At 40.3% G+C, this 14485-nt stretch overlaps 2 protein-coding genes across 4 annotated transcripts; one reads left to right on the top strand and one right to left on the bottom strand.

Moving 5' to 3' along the window:
- Nucleotides 1-482: 482 nt before the first annotated feature.
- Nucleotides 483-9185, bottom strand: sfxn2 (sideroflexin 2). The gene is made up of 12 exons (XM_018665530.2): nucleotides 9041-9185; nucleotides 6240-6481; nucleotides 5644-5814; nucleotides 5458-5556; nucleotides 4767-4842; nucleotides 4294-4379; nucleotides 2987-3047; nucleotides 2822-2888; nucleotides 2688-2737; nucleotides 2545-2594; nucleotides 2388-2435; nucleotides 483-1310 (listed from the first exon to the last, which is right to left on the bottom strand). The coding sequence occupies exons 2-12, from the start codon at nucleotides 6392-6394 to the stop codon at nucleotides 1211-1213; spliced, it is 963 nt and encodes a 320-aa protein (XP_018521046.1). The 5' UTR covers nucleotides 6395-6481; nucleotides 9041-9185; the 3' UTR covers nucleotides 483-1210.
- arl3b (ADP ribosylation factor like GTPase 3b) lies at nucleotides 9067-14156 on the top strand. 3 transcript variants are annotated; one of them, XM_051066542.1, is made up of 7 exons: nucleotides 9067-9084; nucleotides 9998-10099; nucleotides 10638-10781; nucleotides 11117-11233; nucleotides 11319-11369; nucleotides 11797-11982; nucleotides 12082-13284. In XM_051066542.1, exons 2-7 carry the CDS (start codon nucleotides 10097-10099, stop codon nucleotides 12127-12129), a joined length of 549 nt encoding a protein of 182 aa, XP_050922499.1. In that variant the 5' UTR covers nucleotides 9067-9084; nucleotides 9998-10096; the 3' UTR covers nucleotides 12130-13284. The 3 variants fall into 3 exon arrangements, with proteins under 3 accessions (XP_050922499.1, XP_050922500.1, XP_018521088.1); XM_051066543.1 differs by lacking the exons at nucleotides 9067-9084; nucleotides 12082-13284 and adding an exon at nucleotides 13374-14156 and having other exon boundaries at nucleotides 9980-10099; XM_018665572.2 differs by lacking the exon at nucleotides 9067-9084 and having other exon boundaries at nucleotides 9980-10099.
- Nucleotides 14157-14485: the final 329 nt, after the last annotated feature.

Genomic DNA, 14485 nt, shown 5'->3' with positions numbered 1-14485 from the left:
CGTAAGATTCTCCCCAATAACACACCTCTGCACATCTGATGCACATCACTAATCTAAGTGCAGGTATTACAACATAATGTCCAGTGCACATCCGGATGTGTTGAACCTCTCTGTGAATCAGTGTTTGTCTGGATATAACGCACAGCTCTTAATAAGAAAAAGTAAATTCATGTTAGGTCAGAGACAACAGGTCTAGCAGGAAATGGAAGGACAATTTATTGTTGCAGTATTAATGCTCCAGTTCTGTCCGACATCCATGTGACTCACATAAATCGGTCGCTGCAGATGCTGAGTTTGCTGTTTTTCCTCGTTCTGTCTGGGAGCCGCTGAGATCATGACTCAGTTTCTCCACAAAGTTTCATCAAAAACAACCTAACACTAAAACCTGGCCACCTCTTCACCCTTGTTAAGTGTTGCCAAGAACTTAATAAACTTTATCACAAACAGAATTAAAAAAAAAAAAAAAACACAACACAACAGGGTACTATATTCCAAATATTTGTGTGGTTTTATTCCAGCTTAGTCAGAGTATACACAGTGAAATGATCTGACTGGCAAACCTCTCAGATAAATCATGCAAACAAGTCAAACGTCTACCTTTGTTCTGGCAGAAGAGGGCAGTGTCCTCCACTTTTAATCATCTAACTTCCACATATGACAGCTTCTCTCTCCCAACACTGAACCACTGAATCTTCTGGTTTCACAGTAAAGCCAATAATCCAATAATCTGTTAAAAAAAAAACAACAAAAAGAAAGAAAAAAGGAAATCTAGCAGCGTTGTTGTTCCTGCCACTTTGTAGAAGGCACAGCTTGTAACAAGGCTTGGCAGACTGAAACATTTTCCAACATTGAGACACTACACAGGCGAAAGAAAATAACTACAGACGAGTCGCACCATGAAAAACAAACTAACACAGAGATTTAATGTGGTGAAGCAATGAGCTATTCCTGAGAGGAGATCATTTGGTTTCTCAACAGGATGTAAGAAAACAGAAATCATTTGACCCTAAAGAAGAAGAAGCATAATCTGATTAAAAAAAAAAAAAAAAAATAGACATGATTGATCAAAAACCATCAAGTTCCCACAAGTAAGCACCAATTTAAGGATGATGAAGTCACAGAGTGTTTCATCATGACTAAGACAAATTACGTAAACACATACGCTATCTATCCAGTCTCGTGTGTCGAGTCGGTGACACACGAGAGGGCCTCAGAGGCCTTTATTGAAGTAGACTCGTTGTATGCTGTCTCCGTACTGAGACCTGATGGAGTCTCTCAGCTCTGGCTCCAGCTTCGACACCGCCATGGAGCTGTTAGAGAAAGATGGTGGTGAAGGGGAAAATGGAAGAAAATGGAGAAAAGAGGCACGGTCAGAGTTAGTAAGATTAAACAATCTAAGCTGGTTTATTTGCTTACACAGACTGAACAAACTGTCCTGGTCACGACTAATGAGAACATGAGCTAGAGAGAACACGATTTTCTCAAATAAATACACTGATAGAACTGGGAAACACAGCTTGGCCAAGTATATTATCTTCAATATTCAATAGAAAATACTGATCATTTTCCAGTTATGTAGTTTTAAATATAAGACACTAGTCATAGATCCTATTCCACAAAGTGACTGTTGCTAACAATTCAAGCTTAATGGCAAGTGACTGAAGTACATCATTGTAATTCATTCCATGGATAAAATGAAATGGAGACAAAACTGTCCATGTGTCCAGCCACTGATGATATACCTGCCAGAAAGTCAATAAACAACAGACTAATAATAATCTTATGGTAGCCACCACATGATCTTGTCGCCCCCCCCCCCCCCCCCTTTATTAATCTGTGGCCAGGGAATATTTTTTCCCTTCAAATATCACCAGAGGGGTTCTGTATAAACAAGATTAAATAGCAAAATTAAAAATAAAAATTACAATTAATACAACTGGGATTAGAATTGAGTTTTTATCATTGAGATTTCATCTTTGACAAGATATAAAGAGGTAACAGGTAATGAATATGTAGTTTTTTAGCCCTGTCTTCACTATATTCCATTTTCATTTCTATTTGTTTGATTTGTGCAAATAAATAAATACAACTCAAACATACATGTTGGCAAAAGCTGGAGATGAGACAGATTTGTTTAATACTAATTAAGGCGAGGTAATAAATAAACCAGTTTGGATGCTTTCCACTGTTTCTTCATCATTTGTTTGATTTTAATTTGGCCTCAGTAAGAGCAGCGGTGGCGGTGCAACAGGCTGAAATGCCAAAGCAGGAAGCAACACTTCACCTGTACACACCTGTCACTCAAAAACCAATGTGATTTAAATACACCATTGTTGTTTATACGCTACATTTGTCAGCAGGTGAAAGTGAAGAAACAGGTTCATTACCATCTCTGAGGGAAGAGGGAGCAGGCAGCTGGCACCATGAAGATCAAACTTTAAAAAAAAAAAAAAGAAAGAACAAAAGTGAGTTTTTTTTTTTTCAACCATGAAATGCTCAGAGGACATTAACCTTCCTATGAACCCTGTAACCCTTTATACTTACAACACGCCCACCATCATCACTTGGATTGGTCCGTGGAGAAACGTGATTCTCTGTGAAAAGACGGAGAAAGACTTGATAACAGATGCACACATTCATGTCGAGGAGTTTAGGAGGAGGACGACAATGAAGACAAGCGGTCTAACCTGCATGAACTTGTATTTTTCCAGCCTCTGCATGATGATGGGGAGGACAACTGACAGAGGAAAAGAGAGGAGTTAAGAGAAGAAGAGGATCATTTGAGCTCAGTGACATGTTTATAAGATTAAACTATTCCTACTCATTCCTGGTGCGGCCATGGTGATTCGAGAGACGACCACCTGCGTGATGCCTTTTACTGCTGCTTTCTATAGACGAGATAAAAGAGGATTTAAAGACAAATTATTCAACACTTATTTTAAATAAATAAACCACAAAGTGTTTAAAGTGTGCTCAGAGTGCTGACCGTAGAGTGGCCCAATTTGTTCCCATTTTCATCTGTGACAGCGATGCCATTCAGAATTTCCCTGAAAATCAGGGAGAAAATAATGTTGAACAGAAAACGAAGGGGAAACTGAACGTAAAATGTAGTTTCTCTTATCACCCTACTGCAATGCATGCTGCTCTGTTACTGGGTGGATATTTAAAAGCCATAAATTTAACACAAAATAGAGCTATGGCTGATGGGACTGTCATTATTAGTGCAGGTTTTTTGGTCATAAACTATTGGACACATTTCAATTTTGACCTGATGATGATGTTAGATGGAGAGTTCACCACAGTCATTATAATTCATCCTGAGGGGAACATGAATGTGAAAACTGTCATGGTGGTCAATCATCTCATAGTTGGGATGTTTCAGTTTGGACCAAACTTGTGGACTGAGACAGACGCTGCTCTCCACTGAGCCATATTATTAACATGGCTGAAAAAAATGTGCAAAACTGAGATATCTGGAATTTTATTCCCTAGTATGAGTCCAGCTCTAAAAACACTGGATCCTACACTTCCCATTAAGCACTTCTATATGTGTTTTGTTAGACTCTTCCATCCTGGCATACGCCAATACCTTTCAAAACCTTATGCCCCTACTTTATAACTACAAAGCAAGCAGTCCCCATGTCCAAAATGAGATTACTCAGTTGATGAAAACTGAGCCAGAAACTGACAAAACCCCTCCAGAACCACAGCAGGTATTACATTCTCTATACCCTGTGACTAGTAAATTGACTCTAATGTGTAAAATTGGTGGAGTGCTCCTTTAAATATGATCTGAGCCTCACACCTGCAGCTCAGGATCACAGTCTCACACAAACATGGAGATATAAAGTATGACTATATGTATGAAAATGTATGTTTATATGTACATGATGTTGATGTTGCCATGCTACTTGCATGGTTAAATAAAGAAAATGTTTACATCTACATTTAACTTTATTCTATTTTTGGAGGTGTTATATTCAGATTAATCCTCCACACACACACAGACATAATTACAGCCCTAAAAAAAGATCTACTCAGTGTGAAACATTGCCTCTTTGTGACGCTTCCCATCACTATTTTAGGATCAGTAAAGCTGCATGGACACCTTATTTCTTCATCATCTAACACAGGAAATGTAACAGTGAGCTGTGATTGGAGCTTCTCAGGATGTCTGCTCTGAGAGAGGCACTTTGATTTCACCTGTGAAACCTGCACAATACAACAACAAGTAATCCACATATACGTATATTTTTTTTCAGGGAGTTCAAAGAGGAGCACAGCAGGACTCACTGTTGCCTCATCATAGGAATGTTAACACAGTTGGCTGCTGCCACTGCTACAAAAGGGACCCAGCGAGCCACGAGAGGAGGAGCTTTCTGCAGGAGAAGGTGGAGACGACAAACAAAAACATAAAGCAGGTGTTATAGACACAATCCCTGATCTAAATGTGGATGAAACCATAGCCCAGCACGAAAACATCACTCCTTTTTTGACCCTGGCTCCATTTAACCTCAGTCGGTTCAAGCTTTTGTGCAGAATGTTGATGTTATCATTAACTCCAGAGCTTCTCCTGGTATGACCGTCAGCGATCAGTTGATTAATAACTAATTTACTGCTGCTAACATGAGACAGGAAACACACCTGCATGATCTTTAAATTAATCAAGATGAGTGTGATGATGACAAGGACTCACTCATTTGAAACAAACAGCGCTCTCTCTAAACATCGTGCAGGTGCAGGAAACACTAAGTGTTCGTTTGTACCTTTGTGTAGAGGTTGAGTCCGACTGCCGTTGCTAACGCTGTGCTGGTCGCCGTAACGTAGGCGACTCCAATCTGCCTGAGAGACACAACAGTGACACAGGACAGCAACTGTTTTCAGATTTCAATGCGTCCACACTTCACTGCAGGTAAACACTGAGTGTAACGATAATACAGTCAGTAAAGACCCGTTTACACCTGTCATATCCAAGTGAAATACACATTTCCTTATATGTGTAAAAGCAAATCAGGGTCAGTCCTAACCCAGGTTTTTTTTTGTCGCTACAGTTTACAGATCTCCCCTAAACGCCCCACAATTTACCTGAGTTGAAACAGGGTGATTTTATCTACGCGGCTAAGTGAATGTATGGGAAACACTGGAAGAGCACCGTTGTTACAAGATAATGAACTTTATTCGTTTAGTCTGTGAGCGGTTGTGTGTTCCTGCGGTTGAGTGGGTGAAACAGAAAGAATTACTGTTGAAGTTAGTTCTTTTTTCTGGTACATTACGACCACCCCCTCATGAGTGGTTGACCCTGATTTGCATATAGCCCAGGAAACCAAGTTGTGATGAACAATGCAGAGGCATGAATGTGTAAAGGAAAAAGGACAGTGCATCAAGTCTCAGGCGGATTTTATCTTGATATAAGACACTTGAAAAGACAAGTGTTAATGAAGTCTTAGTAGATCTTACTTGGGAGTGATTGGGGAGGCAGCGTTACGGTTTGTGTAGTTGACCAGAGCGTTGAAGGACTGATTCACCCATTGCCAGAACACCACAGCAGGAACTGTCCTAGAAACACACAGTTATGAAACCTCCAGAGCTTCCTCTGTGAAACTGAGGTAAAAATGCAGCTCGTCCTGTCTGCTCGTCGCTAACCTGTAGAACTGCAGCATGAAGCCGGTGATGGCCATGCCTCCAGGGACTTGGAAGGACATGCGGCCGATGAGGTTCATGCGGTCTCCTGTGTCTGGATGGAAGGCCGAGTCGTACAGCTTCTTGGCGTAGTGGAGCTGCTCCACTGTGGTGCCGGGAGGGACGGACCCTGCCCTAGAGAGCAGCAAAAACACACAATGTAAACACAGTCACTACCACAGGATCAACTGCCATCAACTACCTGCAGAAACACTCCTGCACCACCTGTTTTTTGGGCTCATTTTTCATGTTGCAGTTAAAATGCTGATCCCCAGGGTAGACTCAGATATTACATATTGTGCACCATCTTTATGCTCCTGTCTAGAGCTGCAACTAGTTATTACTTTCATCATCATTAATCGAGGGGTTAATTAGAGGCCTAGGGATTAGGAACATACAAACCTTCACTGTTCAAACTATTGTAAAATGTCAAAAAATAGATTGATTTTCTCTTATTATTGCTGAAATACTGACTTCAAAATGATACAACATGTGTTGAACCTGAGGATCTCCAACAATTACATGAGACAGTTACACTGTGTGTGACAGCATTGTCTTACCTGCAGCTTTCTACTAAAGCTTTGGCCTCATCCAGACGAGAGTCAGGTAAGAGCGCTGTTCGACAGTCAGTGATGTTGAAGAAGTGTTTCAGTCGGCCCATAAACGTAGACTGATCCCATCGTGGTGCATCAATGTCAAATGAGCTCAAAGCCATTGCGGTTATTTAAAAAACTCAGTCCAAACTTAATGCATTAAAAGTCTGTGGCGTTGGCCTCTGTTCACTCTGCAGCTGCAGTTAAACCTGGAGAAAAAAAGAGAGCTATCTAATGACACTCGCTGAATGTGGAAAATAAAGAAATGATGAAACTGAAAAATACAAGAGCCTGACCTGACTGTAACCAAAACTTCAACTGATTCATAGTTAATGAATAAATTAGATGAATGTCATCTGTTATCTGGTTTGTGTTTGTGACCGTCTTGTCAAACCAGCCGAGCCTGGTCTGAGCTGATTTAATATTAACAGGTTTGTAGTTCAGTGGGTCAGACAGACAACTTTACAGCCTTTGTCCTGTGTGTGTGTGTGTGTGTGTGTGTGTGGAGTTGCGATTAGTCATGCAATAGAAAATTAATCAGCAACTATTTTGATGATCAATTGTTTTTTGTCATTTTTTTAAAACTAAAACTTCCAAACATTATCCTGTTTATGCTTCTCAAATATGAAAATTAGCACCTTGATTTTTTATATTATCATGAATTTAATATTTTTGAATATTAGACTGCTGTTCACGTAAAACCAGACACTATTTTTGTGACATTTTATGGACAACTATTTATCAGTAAATAGAGAAAATAATCAGTGCAGCCGTAAAGGTAGTTTATTTGAAATCCTGGCACGACAGAACCTGACAAAACAAGCAACCTGGTGCTGCAACAATTAGTCAATTAATCAATTAGTCAATTGAAGAAATAAAAAATAAATAACTGGCAAACCTTTTGATGATTGACTAACCGTTCCAGGCATTTTGCAAGTAAATCCCCTAAATATTTGTTGGTTTAAGCTTCTTAAATGTGAGGATTTGCTTCTCTTAGAATTTATATTTTCACTTTTGACATGTTTTAAACTAATTATCAGCAGATAATTAGTATATATATATATATATATAAATAATGAAAAGCACTGGTTGGAGCTCTAAATTACTCATGTTAGTTTTATCAACCCTGTTAACCTGGCCTTGAGATACTGTTGGTCTATATATTATACACCACAAGGAGTTGTAGTTTTTTGGCTGTAGCCTCCTGAGCTGTAAATTGTTTGCCAACATGTGCCCTTGGGTTTAAACCCAATTTATCCCTAAACAAACACAAACTCTTGTTCCTCCCTAAAAAATTATCACGGCTCAGACTTGCACTAGAAATCATTGACCACCTCCTGGTAAATGGTTCCACGGGTTGTCATTTTGGGTTTTTGCAGCTGCAGCATTTTGCTTGTTATTATCCGACATGATGAAGCAGAAGCTGCTGACTACGGCTCAAACATCCCACTGTACATCTCCATCATTACATTACTAATTATTTACTGTAGGAATTATGTGAAAACTAATCTCACAACAACAGAAACTTGTCCTGTGTGGTTTTAATCTTCTGTAAATAAAGGGCCTATGAGGAGAGGAGAGGAGAGCATCAGTGCTCTCTGAAGGCTCAGCCTGGCTGGAACTGGATTGTTTCTGGAGCTGTTTGTTTAGACAGTAGGGTAAAGGCCTGCAGAACCTTGAGGGGAACACTGACCACGAGCCAGAAGTCAAAGTGGTCCTACATACCATGACATATCAATAACAATATGGCAGCAAAGACTGGGACTGACAGGCAGCACAAGATGAAGCTCCCTGTGGAGAAACTGGGTGATTAGCCTGTAAAGGAAACACTGCAAGTAATAACAAGCAGCCTTAATATACTAGGACTGCAACTAATGATTATTCTCCTTATCATTTAACCTGTTAAAACATTTTTCCACAGATTTGTCATTCGGTTTATAAAATACGTGAAAATTATGAAAACTGTTTGTTTGTCCAAACAACACAAACACACAGATATTACAATGATGCTAAAACAGAAAAATGAAGCTAAAACCAGCAAACACTTGATATTTATTGGCTTGATAAATTACCTCAAAGGTGAAAAGTTGCTCAATTAATTAACAAAACAGTTGCCATTAATGTTTGGTCAATGAACAAGTCGATTAATCAGCTAATAGTTTCAGCTCTACCTCTGGCTCTACCTATACACTGCTGGTTTAATCTGTAACAAAGCATCTTATTTTATCCTCCCTGTGTTTTGTATGTAAAAATCTTATTTTGCAAAGTAAACAGTAACACCAGCTGTCAGATAAGTGTAGCAGAGTAAAGAGAGCAATATTTCCCTATCAAATGTAGTGGAGTAGAGGTACAACGTGGCATTAAGTAAAGTACATGTAACTCAAACTTGTACTTGAGTATAGTACTTAACAACACTGCTAACAGAGGCTTCTGAAGGTTGACAAACTGGATCTGCAGGCCAGAGCTCAGCTAACATCTGGAGAGCTGTGAACCGAGCCCTTAACAGCGGGTTTAGGCTTGAGTATGCAGAAAATGTGAGAAATTACACATGCATTTAATGTAACAGATAAATATGTGGGCAGACTGAGGTGTTGTGGTCAGTTTTCCGACCACCAACCAATATAAAAGGAGTTAAGACATGTCAGTCGGAGCAGGCGGTGTGATGCAATATTACTCGAGTTACCAGCTGACTCCAGGAAGGACAAAAACACGAACCAAAGCATCGACACACAGGCTGCAAACTGTACAGACAAATCCTGAAAACATACCTTTGTGAGACGCCTCAACACCGTTCAAAGCAGCGACCTGTCAGGTAAACCAAACGAGCTCAATGTGGCATAGTAAAGAAATGTGCACGTGGCACGCCGTCCTCCAATCACGGGCTGGGGCAGCTCCCTACCGGCGGACTCCCGCAACCCGGTTTTCTTCAGGGACTAGAATATAAGCACCAGAGAAACACGGTTAACACGTTAGCTCAAAGTTTATATCTAGTAACTGTTGTGCTAACCAGCTGGCTAATTACCTCTATGACAGTATAACGGCTTTGCCCGATGTTTCGTGTAGAAATGAAACAAATGTATGAACAGTATCGTATTGTCACTTTTACTGGGCATGAATTGTCAAAAAATGAAACATGTGGAGCTATTTCTTGGCCTACATTAAAACATTTAGCATGCAGCTAACTGAGCTCATCCTCCATACTTGGGGTTGACGTTGCCTTCATGTCTTATCGCTAAAATCGTAAATATTAACAGCCAAGGTAGGAAAACGTTCATAATTTCTATCTGGTCACACCAGATAATCAGCCTAAATGTGCTTCTTGTCTTGTACTACTTGTTTGTAACAGTTTGTTATCAGGTGAAACCAGATACAAACTGTGTATAGCTGCTGTAAAATTATCTGAATGGATTGTATTTGTGTTTATATTGGGATTTATTTTTGTTACCATCGCCAGTGTCAGAAATATACAACATTCGCAACCACAACTACAACTACAAGTCAGAGTTTGATATGGACATCTTTTCCCATTCGGATCATATTTATCATTTATTATCTCGTTATTTTCGTATCTTAATCACCGTTTAAATGATATGATACAATGACATAAAATGTGATTAAAAAACGATTAATCTCGTTATCAAATTAGATATAGGCGGTATATTTTGGGCTACAAGGAAGTCGGACTTGAGCTGTTTCTTTTTCAGTTTTTCCCATTTTGCCAATAGTCATGAATGCGGCACAAGATCTGGTTTTGGACGTAACTGCGTCTGACGTCACCCCCCTTAGTAACCCTCGGCGGCGTCTCCAGGAGAGAAGGCAACAAGATGGTGAGTTTAATTTATCACAATAATTAGCTTTTAACTGTACACACCGAGCCTCAGATGTGCAAATATGCACATTAAACGTTGCTCACTCGCATTAATCTCCGATTTAACATCTATCATTGTCCGGTACGCACCGAGAAAAGCATTCAAGTGCAAAAAGCTGCCTTGTTGCTTCGTTCAGTTATCAGGGGAGATTAGCTTAGCACGTTAGCTGTGTTTAGCCCCCATTTGCGTGCCATGCATTGAAAACAACGAGCAACTGTACAAAAATAAAGGACAAAAAACAAAAAAAAGATGATGTGACAGGCTGATTACAGGACCGGTTGTTGCACTCGTGTTTTGGCACCGTTAGGAAAGTACAGGCTCACCATCAAAAGCCATAGTGGGGACCAGAAGTGCATTTGCACGGCCTGTTAGTGAGGAGTCCGGGTGCCTGGAAGGAAGGTTTCTGCGATGGTGGTTATCTGTTTGCCCCCAAACCCCCAAACCCCCACGCAAAATAACATAACACGACTGTCTTCTCTTTCACCGCTTGTTGCAGGGATTGCTGTCCATCCTGCGTAAGCTAAAGAGCACACCAGACCAGGAGGTTCGGATACTGCTGCTGGGTCTGGACAACGGCGGAAAGACTACTCTGCTCAAACAGCTGGCATCCGAGGACATCAGCCACATCACCCCCACACAGGTGAGGAGGAGAGGCTCACACATATAGCACTGAATAAAAAAGAATTGGGTAGTATAAATTATAGTGAGGATATTTTCAAAAACAACACCATTAATGTATCTGATGCTAAGACTTTATGACTCTGGTTGTATGTTTGGACTCTGGTCACGACGCAGAATGAATTTAAGGTGCTACATGATGGATAGGAATCTAAACTACTTAAATCTTTTGCACAGTGCAGTTTCCTCCCTGTTATTGGAGCAGGGGGGGGGTGTCTCCTTGGCAGATGTATGAATATTTGGAACCAGGAACAACATCTGCTTCCTCTGTCTAATCCACTTTTGTGTCCTCTCCAGGGATTCAACATTAAGAGTGTCCAGTCTCAGGGTTTTAAACTGAATGTCTGGGACATTGGAGGCCAGAGGAAGATCAGGCCGTACTGGAGAAACTATTTTGAAAACACTGATGTGCTGGTGAGTGGATGTTATTAAAACGTTTTGGTCGAGTACTGAGGAGCTGCTGAACATGCTAACAGGGAAAACCTCTCTTTTGTTTCAGATTTATGTCATCGACAGTGCTGACAGAAAGAGGTTTGAGGAAACGGGTCAGGTATGTACTGGTGTGGTTTTGTGTCAGTGTGCACTGTGCATGTACTACAGCATATACTGTAGGTCTATTTTCATTACCTATTAATCTGCCTGTTATTTTCTGAAATGACAGGTTGTGTCAGGATTTCGCCAAGTCCTGAAAAGTCTTAAAAAGCAATGTTGTAGTTCTTTCAAGAAAAGGCCTTAGGATACAGGCCTGTAGCAGTTTCTTTTTTTTTTCTTAATCGTTTAGGGATTTTAGCAATTAAAAAAACTTTGAATTTGATGAAGTCTCAGTTTGATGAAGTGTCACAGGAGTCAAGTTATAATTTTTGTGATTTTATCCATCACCATCACATCTGAAGTCTCTGTTTTTTATGAAGACACAGTCTCTTTTTTGTGTTTATGTTTAACTGACAGATGTGTGTGTGATTGTGTTTATGTTGCAGGAACTGGCCGAGTTGTTGGATGAGGAGAAGTTGAGCGGCGTTCCTGTTCTGATCTTTGCAAACAAACAGGACCTGCTGACAGCCGCCCCAGCCTCCGAGATCGCTGAGGGTCTAAATCTGCACACCATCCGGGATCGCATGTGGCAGATCCAGTCCTGCTCTGCCCTCACCGGTGAGGGGATTCAGGTGAGTCTGAACCCCCCCCCCAACTCCCCCACTAAGTTTTTATGTGCGTTAATTCTCCTCTTCTCACCGTGCTTCTGTTTCTCATAAATCCACTTTCAGGAGGGCATGAACTGGGTCTGCAAGAGCGTCAACTCCAAGAAAAAATAGCTTTGCTTCTAGTCTTCTGCTACTCAGGAGGAACAGCGGCAGCAGCACACACACACACACACACACACATGCACACACACACACTGCACCCTCCTGAGCCTTAGTACGATGGGATATACCTGTGAATGTAAACACACTACTAATCTGACATGGACTTGGAGTTTTTAACCCCCTGCGGTCCCGTATCGCTGATGTTTACTAATCTCAACACATCCTCCTATGTTGGCCTCTACAAAGAAGAGGGAGGAGAGAATTGGGGGGGGGGGGGTTGCCTTCAAAGGGAGCCCATGCCAGGAAATCGACCCCCTCCACTCCTCCACAGTCCACCCACGTCATCATCGGTGTCCTAGCCACCGTCCGCCGACCCGTCACAACCTCAAACATTCCCATTAAACTGCTGTCTTTCATTGGAATTCCAGCTTTTTCTTTAAACTGTTCCGCACGGTGTCCTGGAAACCATCCCACTCCCCGCCCTCCACCCCACCCTCCATCTCCTCCTCTTCCCCCTCCCATCCCCCACCCTCCCTTACATCTCCTTCACCTGTCTCTCCATCTCCTCCCTACAGGTTGACATGTGTTGTTGTTTATTTTTTATCATTCCACAGCGGCTGTAAGCGCTCCTTTTTTCCTGCTATGGCTCTCTTGTTTGAAGTGAGGTATATTTTTGTAATTGTTTTATTTATGGTGAAGTAGAGTGTAGAGTGCTTTTAAAACAACAACTGGTGTGGTGTGTGTGATTTCAAGGATGTTGGAGAAACGGTCCACTAAAGACTCTGCCCACTAAAGAATAAAACTGTACATGTTAATATGTATAAAAAAGAAAGAGGAAATTAAATGGTCAAGAGGAACTACACCTTTTTTGGATCAACTGTAAATAGCTCGGCCCTGTGTTCATATGTTACGTTATGCATATGTTATAGAGTATATGTTACCCTGCTGTACTTTGTAGTCTATAATATTTGCATATCTGATATATGCTGGCAGATTTTTAACAGAGGTATACTGTATGTACTGTACGTCCCAATGCATTTCTCTGTGCTCTCTGGGTTAGCGAGGGAATTCACTCTTTAGGCGTCTCCTTTTGATATTCTTGAATGTAATCTGTCCAGAACTGAAGGTACTGTATGTGAATAAAAAGATCAGAAAAATGTGTCAGATATTGTGCCATCATTATTATTACTGTTACTGAATTAAGTTGCTTCCTGGACTAACAGACTTTTTTTTTTTTTTGTTAATGTAACCAGGCTCTGGTGCTCAAACACCCATAGCAGGTGGAGTCAGCTGTTCATGACAACAACCGATGCTGTGTGGAGAGGCCTCTGTGGGAGACAGCAGCTGGGGGAGAGAACGAAGCAATGAATACAGCATTAAAATGTACTGAGATTTAGATGGATAGATAGATAGAAAGTACTTTATTAATCCTAAAGGGAAATTCCAGTGTTGCAGCAGCCACTTCCCCTAAATGACAAAAACGCTGCAATTAAAGTCCAAACTCTACAATACCTAAGTCTAGATAAAGTCTAAAAATAAATGAAAATACTAGAGACTAAAGATAGACCCAGAACTGTACTGTGTGCTGAATATACACTACAATGGTGACAACTCTTCATATAGAAGTTGTGTTATCTATTTAGTTGTGGATCCATATTGTTGCCATAGCAGTAACAAGTAAACAGCCTTTTCTTACAAAAATATGCAGATAAAGAAAAGAAGACAATAAACACATGAAAAAAAAATTTAATATAAAAATAAGGTTACTTATGTAAAAAAAAATAACTTATGTAGTTATGTATGGTCAAAGTAAAAAGACCAGTGTGGCATCCTAACTCTAAATATTTCACCAGTGTAATTAAAATTTCCAACCAAATACCAATTTATTTCTCTCATAATCAGTGATTCTGTTTGAAGTGAAGACCATAATGTCTCACTGACATTTTCTGGGTTGAATGTTTTATGTTAAATGTACGTACAGACTGTGGAAACAAGTTTCCCCTTGGGGACAATAAAGTATGAATCTGAATATGAAATATCCATTATCCCATTTAAATACAGGTATTTTTACTTAAACCAGATGATTTCCAAGGCAGAAATCAAATTATTTAAACCAAAAACCTGCTTATTTTTCTCACTTTTTACTTATCTGCTTTTTTAATGATACACTGTCAGTGAACCTCATGCTATTTTTTCTATTTCTAAGGTCAGTGATAAAACCACAAGATCACCACACTGCACAGTTTTCCCCCAGTCTGAGAGGGTAACATCAGAGACTGACTCTCAAATGTAGCCTTCACTTAGTAAGAAAAAGGTCACACCTGCAGAAAAAGGTTGAGTGCCACTGATCTATGTAACCAAGGTT

Source organism: Lates calcarifer, linkage group LG23 (assembly GCF_001640805.2).
Source record: "Lates calcarifer isolate ASB-BC8 linkage group LG23, TLL_Latcal_v3, whole genome shotgun sequence".
Classification (NCBI taxonomy): Eukaryota; Metazoa; Chordata; class Actinopteri; family Centropomidae; genus Lates; species Lates calcarifer.
This window is presented reverse-complemented; position numbering and strand designations above follow the sequence as displayed.